This window comes from Semicossyphus pulcher, unplaced genomic scaffold, assembly GCF_022749685.1.
Source record: "Semicossyphus pulcher isolate SPU_LCO1_2020_fin unplaced genomic scaffold, fSemPul1.0.p SCAF_9, whole genome shotgun sequence".
Lineage (NCBI taxonomy): Eukaryota > Metazoa > Chordata > Actinopteri > Labriformes > Labridae > Semicossyphus > Semicossyphus pulcher.
The window spans coordinates 187,554-200,048 of NW_027211770.1; the positions used below are offsets into that span (position 1 = coordinate 187,554).

At 40.9% G+C, this 12,495-nt stretch overlaps 1 protein-coding gene across 1 annotated transcript in view; it reads right to left on the reverse strand.

Annotated features, from left to right (window-relative positions):
• Positions 1-1,282: 1,282 nt before the first annotated feature.
• LOC138584359 (protein spire homolog 1-like) overlaps positions 1,283-12,495 on the reverse strand; it is a 142,766-nt gene continuing 131,553 nt past the window's right edge. The window contains exon 17 of the mRNA XM_069656568.1: positions 1,283-2,042. Within this exon, the coding sequence (XP_069512669.1) occupies positions 1,787-2,042 (256 nt within the window). The 3' untranslated portion in view covers positions 1,283-1,786. The remainder of the gene's footprint in view (positions 2,043-12,495) is intronic.

A 12,495-nucleotide genomic window follows, 5' to 3' on the forward strand; every position in this document is an offset into this window, starting at 1 on the left:
ATCTGATCGTAGCTTCCGCTCACGTCCAAATTGATAAATGCCGAAACTTGCGTGGAAATGGTCGTACGCACGGTTTTCTGCCGTACGTTCGTTTGATAAATGAGGGCCACTGTGCTTATTAACAAATGAGGCACAGCAGCCAATCTTTATTGGCTTAATTTAAATCTCCAGATAGTCCAACACCTATTAATTTTCTGTGTGCATATCATCAAAGAAAGGTAGGCAACATTATTTAATTATTTTGGCTGCAGAATCAAAAAACTATATTCTCTACTGCATGTATAATGGACACTGGAAAGTCAGTATTTATGTTGGCACAATTTTCACTTTAGCTTTTGTACATGCAACTTAATAGCTTACTAATGTGCCTTCGAAAATTCAGTAAAATACTGCGGCATAAGGCACTATCTTACACCCTGCGCAAAGCGGCTTGTTGCGTAGCGCATGTGTCATCAACAGTTCCCCCCTAAGGACCTTAAAACAACAAACTTTTAGTTTGTAAATAAATATTTACAGCCTTAATGTCTTTTATGTTCAGCACACGGAACATAAGCTAATATTAGATCCTGACAAAGTTGACATCTCTGGATATTTAAATAGTTATGGTAGTTGTGCTGTTGCGCTTTGTGTCTTAATAAGAATTATGGCTGAAATACATTGTGTAAATAGCAACGTGGTTGCCTGAAAGAAAACCTCAATTTTAGAGGTAAGATGATGCTGATGGTTTGACTCATGTTCTGGACAAAACAGACCTACGTATAGTCAATACAACCCTTTGCGCCTTATTGACCCCCCAGATTGTGCACCATTTAATGGCTTTGTACCATGTGCTTAAAATCATGTGCTTTACAGAGCCTTAGACTTCTGACTAAGTTAGTCGGTCAATGGGGCAGTCATTTTCTGCCAACTCAGGATAGCAACGTGCCAAAAGTACACTGACCACAAATTAAGACAAACAAGCCCCACGGTGCTAAGTTGGGCGCAAGTACAACATGGGTACTGAGAGTGAAAATCTCATCTACATTTGTTGGAGAATATCAGTGACAAATGGGCTGCAACATACTCGAATGACACTCTGTGCCAGGTGTTATAGCACCCTTGCTGTTAGAGTGATATTTACCACACTTTTAGGGATTTTAAGTAGGGTGACATGGCACCCAAAAAAAGTTATTCTTTGGCACTATATCTGTGTTTTAAGAATGTTTAAAGAATATATAAAATATGTTGAATTGTTGAAGAAAAACAAGTACAAGTGTGATCTGTGATGATCATAATGGCCAAATAAAACTGCAAATGAATAACAGAAGGTGAATAATTGAACTATCATTTACCAAAATAAAAACCTCAATTAAATCCCATACAAAGTGTACCTCTTAGATACAACTGAGAGAGTAAAAACATTTATATATTTTTACTCCTTCTTTGTCCTTGTGCTTACAGTTTTGAATTTGAGTTGGGTTTGAACACACAATAGTGCTATCAGTAAGTCATTCAACTTAGAGACCTTGACACTGGTCATCACAACAGTTCTTGTCTCTTTACTCAAATACTGTGGCCAGAGATAAGAGGATGATTTACAATATGGTAAAAAAAAAAATTCTTGGCAGATCTTCATGCTGTTGACTTGAAGGAGCTGTACATGATGATCGTGGACAGTGGTTTAAGTTGCTGTGTCATGGTTAATTTTAGGCATTCTGCAAGGTTTTATCTGACTGAAGTGTACATATATAGTAATTATTTTTTCAAACTTTATAATTCAGCTTGAAGCATCCTGGCATTAAGAGTTTCAGATCTCCTTGATTGTTCGTTCAGAGGGCTGATACTCCTCCCTTCCTGTAGGGGAGGTCAAGTAGAAGGACTGGGTCTTGCGTTTTAAGCGAGCCCTCTTGGTGGCCAGTGACAGGCTGTGCTTGCTGGATGCGATTATGTCAGAGATAAACTTCTTGCAGTCCACACACACCTCCATGGTGGCCCAGTCTTCTGTCAGCTCAGGGGGAAGCTCCAGTTCTTCATGTGACTTTAAGGAGCCGTGCTTCGAAAACCTACATGGAACAGAAAAATAGGGACGCCTTTGAATCAACTAGGATTGAAGTATTAAAAAGTACATACAAAGACATTTTTTTTCTCTAAACCCTTTGGAAGACTTTTCATACGAACTTATTCGAACTAATTTTTTCCTCACCCACTCCCGCTCCTGTGAACACATCACCCCCGTCCTCTAGAAACTCCACTGGCTCCCTGTTCCACAACGCATCCAGTTCAAATTCCTCCTTCTCATCCACAAAGACCTCCATAACCAGGCCCCTCTATACCTCAACAGACCTGCTCCACCGTCATGCTCCCTCCCGCAGCCTCTGCTCCTCTGATGCAAACCTCCTCTCTCCGCCACACAGAACCAAGCACCGAACCTGGGGTGACAGAGCATTCTCCATAGCTGCCCCCTCCCTCTGGAACTCTCTACCCCAACACATCCGAGACTGCACCAACCTGACTTCCTTTAAATCTCTGATCAAGACCCACCTTTTTAGAACTGCTTTTAACCTCTGATGCTGATTTTTTTTCTCATAGTTCCTCTTATGGTGTTTATTTTTTCTGTTCTTATTTTGTTTCTTTAGTTTGTTTTTAATTATGTAACGTGACTTTGAGTACCATGAAAAGCGCTGTACAAATAAAATGCATTATTATTATATTATTATTATTAATTTAGTTTGATTAGTCAATGTTTTGAGGTTTCAATTATCCCATAACAGCTTTTCTTGACTAATTTTAACTGATGGTATGTTTTGTATTGGGTTTGATTATTCTTAGCCTTTAGTGTACAACACTGATTGTTGACGGGAAGGTTTGAGTATTATTAATGGTAAAAAAAGTCACAGTTTTTCCTGAGAGACTGTTCCCGCTCACTGGGTCAAGACCTTTACATTTACAATTTGGAATGAAAGAATATATCTCAAAGACATAATCAAAAGCTTGCAAATCATATCTCAGAATACGAGTGTATTTTAATAATAATAATAATAATAAGTTTATTTGGTATAGCACCTTTCACAGAGCAAAGTTACAAAGTGCTTCACAAAACAACACAACAACAACAACAACAATACATTACAATAACAGTAATAACAATCATGAATAAAATTGGACAGAGAAAAACTACCAATGTGCAAAATTACAGGAGATGATCAAAGGCCAATTTAAAAAGGTGTGTCTTAAGCTGATTTTTAAAAACATCTGTAGAAACTGCATAGCGTATTTCCATAGGCAGTGTGTTCCAAAGCTACAACTTCGAAAGCATGATCACCTTTAGTTCTCAGTCGGCCACGAGGGACGACAAGTAGACCCTGGTCAGAAGACCTGAGGGATCTGCAGGGGATGTAGGGATGGAGTAGGTCTGATATGTACAAAGGTGCCTGATCATGCAGGGCTTTATAAATTAAAACAAGGACCTTAAAGTGAATTATGAATTTAACTGGAAGCCAATGTAATAAAAATAAGATTGGTGTAATGTGACTTGACCTGCTAGACCTGGTCAGCAACCTTGCGGCAGCGTTCTGGACTATTTGTAGACGGTCGAGGGAGGACTTACTGAGGCAGTTGAAAAGGGAATTGCAATAGTCGAGCCGGAAAAAACAAAAGCATGGATAAGCACCTCTAACTCAGTTTGTGAGACAACAGATTAGATTTAGTTTGGCAATGTTTCTTAAATAGAAGAAACATGAAAGGGTTAATGACCTAATGTGTTGTTCAAAGAGCACTGCCTGATCAAAGATGACTCCAAGATTTTTGAGATTGGATTTTACAGCAGAGGAAAGGGATCCAATACACTTGGCAACCTTGGAAGCAATGCTATCAGAGGCAATGATAAGGACGTCTTATTCATATTTATCTGAAGGCAGTTGCGGTTCATCCAGTCCTTTATGGCAAACAGACAGTTGTGCAAATCGGAAAGTTTTTCAGTGTCACCAGGCTTAAAGAATACATACAACTGAATGTCATCAGCATAAAAATGATATGAGATTCCTTGAAATTTGCTGATAACATGCCCTAGGAGCATATATAAGAAAAATAAAATGGGACCCAAGACAGAGCGCTGAGGCACACCACAGTACAGAGTAGCATTCTCAGACATGTATGGACCAAGTGTCACAGAAAAACACCTATCTGAAAGATAGGAGGAGAACCAGTCCAGGACGCTTTTAAGAAATGGTTGTACAACTGCAGATTTAAAATAAGGTGGGACACAACCAGATTGCAGGGAGCTATTTATAATGGAGACTAGGCAAGGGCCTATTGATGTAAGCACATCTTTGAGTAATGAAGTTGGTCTGATATCCACTCGACTAGAGGAAGGTTTCATACGGCCCACCAAGTCAGTTAAGTCATGCATGGAGATTGGAGAAAAACTGTCAAGAATTGATGCCTGAGATGGAAAGGCAGAAAGTGGAGTTGAAGAAGGGGTGATGCTTGCTCTAACAACAAGACAGGTGCATGAGGGGGTGCTGGAGTGACAATGTTGCTGATGGTGTCAAACAGGACTTTTGCACTTAAGTTAGAAAAGTAAGATTTTCTTGCATCCTTAACCATGTTGTTATACTCAACTTAAAGGTCTTTGTAGTAGAGATGGTGGACATTGAGTTTGGTGGATTTCCACAGTCGCTCAACCCTCCTTCATTTTCGCTGAAAACGGCGACTACTGTCATTCAGCCAGGGGGATGAGTTTACAGAGGGAACAAGTCTTGTTTTCCTCAGAACAACTTTGTCTAAAATGGTGGAGCAATAAAAAGGATTTAAATGACCCACTTTGGTTATCTGTAGTTTAAAAGAGGAATAAGCCCCAGTGTTCACCATTCGACTTGGAAAGCAGTTCCTAAAAACAACAGCAAGACCCCCTCCCCGGCCTGAGGATCTGGGGGTGCTGATGAAATTGCAAACCGGTGGATATAGTTCAATAAGGGGGGGCCAAATCCATAGGCCTCTGCCACGTTTCGGTCAGAAACATAAAGTCCAAGCCTTTATTCATTCATTCAAGATGAAGGACTTGTTAGCAACGGAGTGCGCATTTATCAAAGCCATCTCGTGCTGTATGTTAGCGGCTAACATTGGCGAGCCTAGCTTGTTTGGGTGCAGCCGTCTCTTTTAACCTAGGACCATCTGTTCCAGAACAGGTTAAAATTGTTGATAAAACCCACAACGGCAGCCTTACAAGCTGACTGAAGCAAGATGTGGAGGCCAAGGAGTCTGCTTAAACGGCCGATGCCACCGCCCACTGTGGGGATAGGACCTGAGATAAAAACAGACTTTCCACAACGCCTGAGGAACTTAAAAAGATGAAGAAGAAGTCTGATTTGGTCAATTCAGACTGGTGGAGGGATGCATCATTTGTTCCAATGTGAATTATTACCCTTGTAATGGAGGACGGGAGTGTTGGAAGTAAACCCTGGAGCTTTTTTAGAATGTCTGTAATGGGGGCTCTGGGAAGGCAGTGTGATTGCATTAAAGAAGCGCACATTCCTTGTTTTAGAATCGCCGATTATCAGGGTTGAGGGTGAAAACAGTTGCTGGGGGGAAGAAGGCTGGTCTGTGACAGGAGCAGGTACAGCAGGCTCAGCATCCGAAGTACGGGACACATTCACTGACTGGGGCTGGCTGGTCGTGACCGAGGACTGCTGCAGCGACGAGATGGTTTCCCTTCCAACAGAGGGGACCCCCGCTGCCTTCGGATGGAGGAGTTCTCCAGAGCTTTTCATCATCACAGCCTGCGGCGGGCGGAGGAGGACTTAGTCGACTGTGGTCCAGAGGTGGAGAAAAAGGAGCAGGTAGCTATGCACAATGTTTCTCCCTGCACGCTACGGACCAAGGCTCTGGTTGACATGGAGTCGAGCTTGTGAAGGAAATTTTTATGTTAACCTGTTTGATCATATGTTTAAATTTCTTTATATAGTCAATAATCATGGTATAATCAGCTAAGGTTAATTTTAAGGATATATATTGTCTACTCCTCTCCAGGGTCTTGTGCATGATTTACAGTTGCTCCTTCTGTCTTAGAGAGATAGTTGGTGGTCTTGCCTGGGCTGAGAGCTCCAAGGCAACAGGTAAACTTGCGCCTCAGAAAAAGTCATAATAATAACACCTTGCTTTGTCTCTGTAAGAAGGAGTTCTTTTGCATAAAATACACGTGAACCTTGATTCTGTGTCAGTCAGCTAGACAGCTGCGTTCTGTGTAGTACTGGTCTGACCCAGCTTGAGTTGCGTATTGCTTTTACTAATTTTCTGTTATTCTCATCAAAAGATAACTTTGTTTCCCAAAGTACTTTATTGGTCTCGCCATCAGAAATTGCCACCTCAGAGCTCACCGGAGCTTCCACACCAGCTCCGCCGACACATGCCTGTGTCTCCACAGGTACCTGGCGGCAAGGAGAACCAGCCGTTGCTTTGGGCTTCGCTCCCAGACGCAGAGCAGTGGGAAAGGCTGGTCGTATTAGGGTAGCCAACTCCAGACGAGCTCAGGACTGCGAGGTGTTTCGCCTAGGTCGTGGCAACAGTGGACATCCCCAAGATGAGCTTGTCTTTCTCTCTGAGCTCGGCCTTCATTGAAGCAATGCTTTTCTTCAACTTTGAAACGGTAAGGCAGCAAGAAACACACTCAGATCCATCAGCAGCCATCACAGTCATAGTCCGTAAAGTAGGCTAGTAAAAAATAAATCAATCCTCGAAAAAAATTGTAAAATCCGCAGAAGAGGGTCAAATCCGTATAAATAATAAAATAAGTAAATAAAAGAAAAGGGATGTAGTGACTTGGCAGCTGACAGCAAATACAGGTGTTTCACGGGGCCGGAAGACTTCCTAGTTGCAAGTATGGCCAGTAACTTCACAACCAAGCGTGCGATTGCTAAAAGCTTTGGTCCGGTAAAAATGTTATAGATAGGTAAAACGAGGCTAAAAACTGTAACAGTAAAAACGACTTAAAACGTGGGTACAATGTCAGATACTGACAGATGTCAGTATGTCAGCCATGACAGCCGTGTCAACAGTTTTATTTGATTGGTTAATACAATGATTGTGCCCATCAAAATTATTCCAGCATTTAAAGAAATCACTGTGCAAATATAGCCCTGGCTTTTATGGACAACAATCAAACATGCAAAATGATCTCCAAATTCAGATACAAAAGACCCAGACCAAATAGAACATATAGTGAAAGAAATCCGATTAAATTAATGAAATTGAGCAGATCTAAAACCCCAAAAAACAGAAATCTACAGCACAAAAAATTAATGGAAAAGAAAAGTAATTAAAGGTGCTAAGATTGAATGTGCTCATTAGACTACCATCTTGCTAGCTAAAATGAAGGGATATAAACAATGAACAGTTTTAGGAGTCAAGATCATATGCGACTTATAAAACCAATCGGAGTGATATGAGAATATTGTGAAGTGCTTACACATATATAAGTTACATTATAAATTTCAGGGTTCTGAATGTGTTTAAAAGGAGTACTACTGTTAAATTAAAGGGGCTATATGTAAGATTTCACCTTTATTCATCAATCAAATATAATTTTTTATTGTCAATGTGTGAAGGGATAGTAGAGGAGCTGATAAATTGAGACCTTCCCCAACTTCCTCCATTGCCCCTAACAGCCTGTGATGCGGATGTGACGTAAATGCACGTTTGCGAGTACCTCTGCCAGGAGCTCATTCTTCACCACTACAGTCAACAGTGTGAAACGCAAGCACAACACAAGCTGTCAAATGGAGATGTGGATGATGCCAACAAAGGACAGCACCCACAACAACACCAACAGAAAGTACACACAAAAATAAAAACCAAAAAAAATTTTATCTAGTGAAGCCTGTCTGGTCAAACAGGAAAGTGACGGACTTCAGGGGGAAAACTAGAGTCAACATCGGCAGGACATGGAGACCTTCGATTGCTTTTGGGGATCAAAACAGACCAACAACTAATTGTTGTCATAGAAACAAAACCTGCGTGCAGCTTTTTTTCTCTCACAGCACAAGTGCTTCATCCCAGCTCTCTCCACCTGCCCTGCCCTGCCCTGCCTGGCTAATGTTAGCTGATGCTTCTGATGAGTTGCTGGTTCGCATGCGTAATTTGCCATTTGGTTACGAAGCACAAAACCAGAGTCATGCACATCACCCAGGTCCCTCTAGCCGCCCTGCCCTGCCTGGCTAATGTTTGCTAATGCTTGTGATGAGTTACTGGTTCGCCGGCGTAATTTGCCATTTGGGTACGAAGCACAATGCCGGAGTCATGCAGTGTATTTATGTTACAGCTAGTTGGCTAACCATAGCATGCTCACTATGTTCGCTATAACGTTATGAATATCAAAATGCTATCTTAGTGTGTATGTCAGTGATATTGCTTGACAAATAACTTTGCCAGCTAACATGACAAATGGTGTTGATTTTGGCAAACAGTAAATTATGTAGCAGAGTAAAGCAAATGTGTATAACTACTGATTGTTTTCTATGAGCCAATATCGTTGCATTATCTGCCTAGGCTAAGGTTAGTCAGCCAGCTGTAAGCTGGCAACAAGCTTCCGTTGGCTTGTCTGCTATTGCAGACGATTTTCCAGTTAAGCAACGTAGCAAAACACCGTCGAGTGGAAAACATCAGCTAACTCATGCAGACTCCGGGGGCTGATTTGGCTGGTAATTGAGTAATTTGCCATTTGGTCACAAAGTACAATGTAGATCCATGCAGTGTAGCTATGTTAGAGCTAGTTGGCTACCCTTAAAATGCTCGCTAACATTATGACAACCAAAATACTATCCGAGTGCATATGTCAGTGTTGTCAGTCTAGCTTGACAAATAACTTTGCCATCTGACATGTTATTAACTTAGGTATTATGACAAACAATGTTGATTTTGGACAACATGATGCCGGTCAACATGATAATGGTCAATGAACACGTCTCGTCAGTGAAAAGTAAACAGAGCCGATGAGTTCCGAGATTGAGCATGCTTAGTTTCGTGTCTCTTTGGCAAAAACCCCGAATGCTCGTTCATGTATGCGAGTGTCCACGTGAGCATGTACAAGAAGGTTGACTGCAGTTCCCTCAACAACCGACTGTGTCGCTAGGGATGAAGATTTTCTAAAAGTTACATATAGCACCTTTAATGTTTTAATTTCATGCTGTTAAAATTATTAGCTGCATGTTTTATGACAGGAATTCATTTAATTAAGGAGGAGAAATGTGGAAATCATATTAAGTTAATTAATTAATATTGTAGTGCAAACTATAGTTTGAAGTCAAACAGACTTGTATTACCACAGATACAATTTAAACAGTCTCTAATTGCCATAGTTAAATGCAAAATGGTAAATGGACTGTACTTATGTAGCGCTTTTTCTAGTCTTTGCGACCACTCAAAGCTGCTTTTACACTACATATCACATTCACCCATTCACACACTGATGGCAGAAGCTGCTACGTAAAGTGCCCAACTGTCAATCAGATATCACATTCATACCCGTTGGCTATGCCACAGGGAGCAATTTGGGGTTCAGTGTCTTGCCCAAGGACACTTCGACATGTAGCCTGAGGGAGCTGGGGATCAGTCCTCCGACCTTCCGATTGAAAGACGACCGACTCTACCACTGAGCCACAGCCGCCCCGTTAAGTTAAAGTATAACTTTGGGATTTTCAACCTAGACCCTATTTTCCCATGTGTTTGTGTGTAAGTGACTATGGAGACAACAATTTTTTGAAATCGATCCAGTGTTCAGGGAGTGAACACCGTCCATAAGCCGCAAAATGAGATACAATGTAAAAAAAACAGGGCACCGGGCATACGCCAATATACAGCCACTAAAAGCGCTAGTTTTTGCTACTGACAAGCTCAGATCGTTATAACAAGTGTCTGACAACACTGTGGCAGCCATGCTACTTTACCTTATGCTCTCTGTTGTTGTCTGTAACCAAGTCTCGCTCACGGAGAAGTCTCGTGCTGTAATCTGCAAGACTGTAGTTGTTGAAGGAAGGAGAGAGGAGTGAGAGAAGACAAAGACGAAGAGGGAGAGAGGATCTTCAGCCATGACAATCTTTTAGATAGCACTGAGCAACGCTTTCTGTACTCCAACACAACAAACAGTACTTCTCCCTCGTCGTGACCCATTTAGTTACATTGTATCACATTTCGCAGCTGCCGGCCGGTGCTCCCTCCCTGAATACTGGATCGATTTCAATAATTGTTGTCTCCACCAGTCACTTACACACAAACACATGGGAAAAAAGGGTCTTAATTGATGTATTCTGCAGAACTGCGTTTTTTTTATACTGGATTTAGTTTGGTGCCAAACCATGCTGACTTCGATGGCGAGTCATTCCCAGTGAGCAACATTCTGTGGGAGGAACGTTTGGATGCAGTGTGGCCAGCTGTATCGGATTTTTTCCTGTGAAGTGCTGGAACTGATTCGCGTCAGGATTATAAATACTGAATTCCAGATAAGGAACACTGAGTGTCAAAATAAAAGCTTTGCGTGCAAACGAGGGGTAGAATGTCAGTTTGGGCTTTTACATTGAAAATGTAACACTTCAACTGGAAGTGTTGACATACATTACTTTCCATGCCTTTGACATAAGAGATGTTAATAGAGGAGGATAGGATAGGAAAGTTCAATAGGATTTTCTACATTTCATTTTCACAGTGTCTTTTGGCCAAGAACTACATGTGGCTCATGGTAAAAGTAGGCATGCCTTCTATTCCCTAGGTTTTCTGCGCATGCGCAGCTTGTGACCCGCAACTCACAACGGCGGTCTGAAGGCTCTAACCCTTTTTCGTGTATTTAAAACAAAAATGAAGACGTTTCACGACCATCACACACTGTTCATGCTTGCATTGTGAATTAATGTAAGTGTGTGAGTGCTTAGTGTTGTCCCACTGTCAAATCATCAAGTACTTTTCTGTGGGACTTACCCAGAGTTCATTGCAAGCTTGGTAATGTGAAGAACGTGATTGTTCAGCCCACATTAAATGTAAACAAATGTTAGTAAATTGAAGTAGTACTCAGTAAAGTTTAAACAAATGTTAACATACGTGACCACATGTAGTTAATAACTGTGGTGGTTATTTCATGTTTTTCGAGAGGTTTTTCAGTTAAATGTTCAAAAATGATTAATCCTTTGCTAAAATACAATACTAAAATGCAAACACTGCAATGGAAGACACAGGAGATCAGCTTTTGTCTAATAATTTCCACGTGTGATGTCATGATAGTGTGTTCCATTTCTCATTTTTCGTAAGTTCTCAAGTCCTCATGCATTCCCGCACTGCACGTCTGACATCTGTACATCAGGGAAACAACCCCTCCACAAACATATGGCCCAGCGTAGGAGAGCCAGCTCCTCAGGTCAGGACTCAGCTGTCCACCTACATCTAAAGGACAAAGGACACACCTTTGAAGACAGCAAGGTTCACATCCTGGTCAGAGAAGACCATTGGTTCGAAAGAGGTGTCAAGGAAGCCATCTATGTTAACCCTTAGATGCATAAGTGGGGTCAAAAATGACGTCATGGGTTGTTATTCTTCAAAATCTTTGAAATGAAAAGTTTTTATAGTTTCATATTCCAGGTATTCCTCATAAAACATGTTTGTGACATGAGGCCATTTGCATTTTTAATTTTTTTTTCATTAATATTAAGAAAAAAAGTTTTTGTATCACTACCCCACTTTTCCGTAAGCGGGGTCAAAAATGACCCCAAGCATTTCCTATGGCATCTCCTTGGACCCTTTGATTCTTATCAACTCTGACTGTCAGTATACATTTACTGTCCCACTTACACATCTGATGTCAGCAGTCTCACCACCCAGGAGGTCATTTTTACACAGCAACATACATGTAAATATTATCTTAATTTATGAACTTATTTTCCACATCCATGACTTTTCTGTGATAGAGTATAACACTATCACACTAGTGTTAGCTAACTACAAAGTAGGCACTAGTTAGCTAACTACAAAGTAATGCTAGTGCTTTAATGTTAGCTAGTTTAGTAAGGTAGCTAACATTACTGCACACTAGTGTTAGCTAACTACAAAGTAATGCTAGTGCTTTAATGTTAGCTAGTTTAGTAAGGTAGCTAACATTACTGCACACTAGTGTTAGCTAACTACAAAGTAGGCACTAGTTAGCTAACTACAAAGTAATGCTAGTACTTAAATGTTAGCTAGTTTAGTAAGGTAGCTAACATTACTGCACACTAGTGTTAGCTAACTACAAAGTAGGCACTAGTTAGCTAACTACAAAGTAATATTAGTACTTTAATGTTAGCTAGTTTAGTAAGGTAGCTAACATTACTGCATTTGTTGTGTAGAGAGTGAGACTCTTACTATATTTAAAACTTCCTTGTAAAAAAAGCTAACCTGTTAGGTAGCCTATTATACGATTATTGATTATTCAATGATGTGTGTGTGTGTGTGTGTGCGTGTGTGTGTGTGTGTGTGTGCCCGCGTGAAGCTACCAATTGCTGT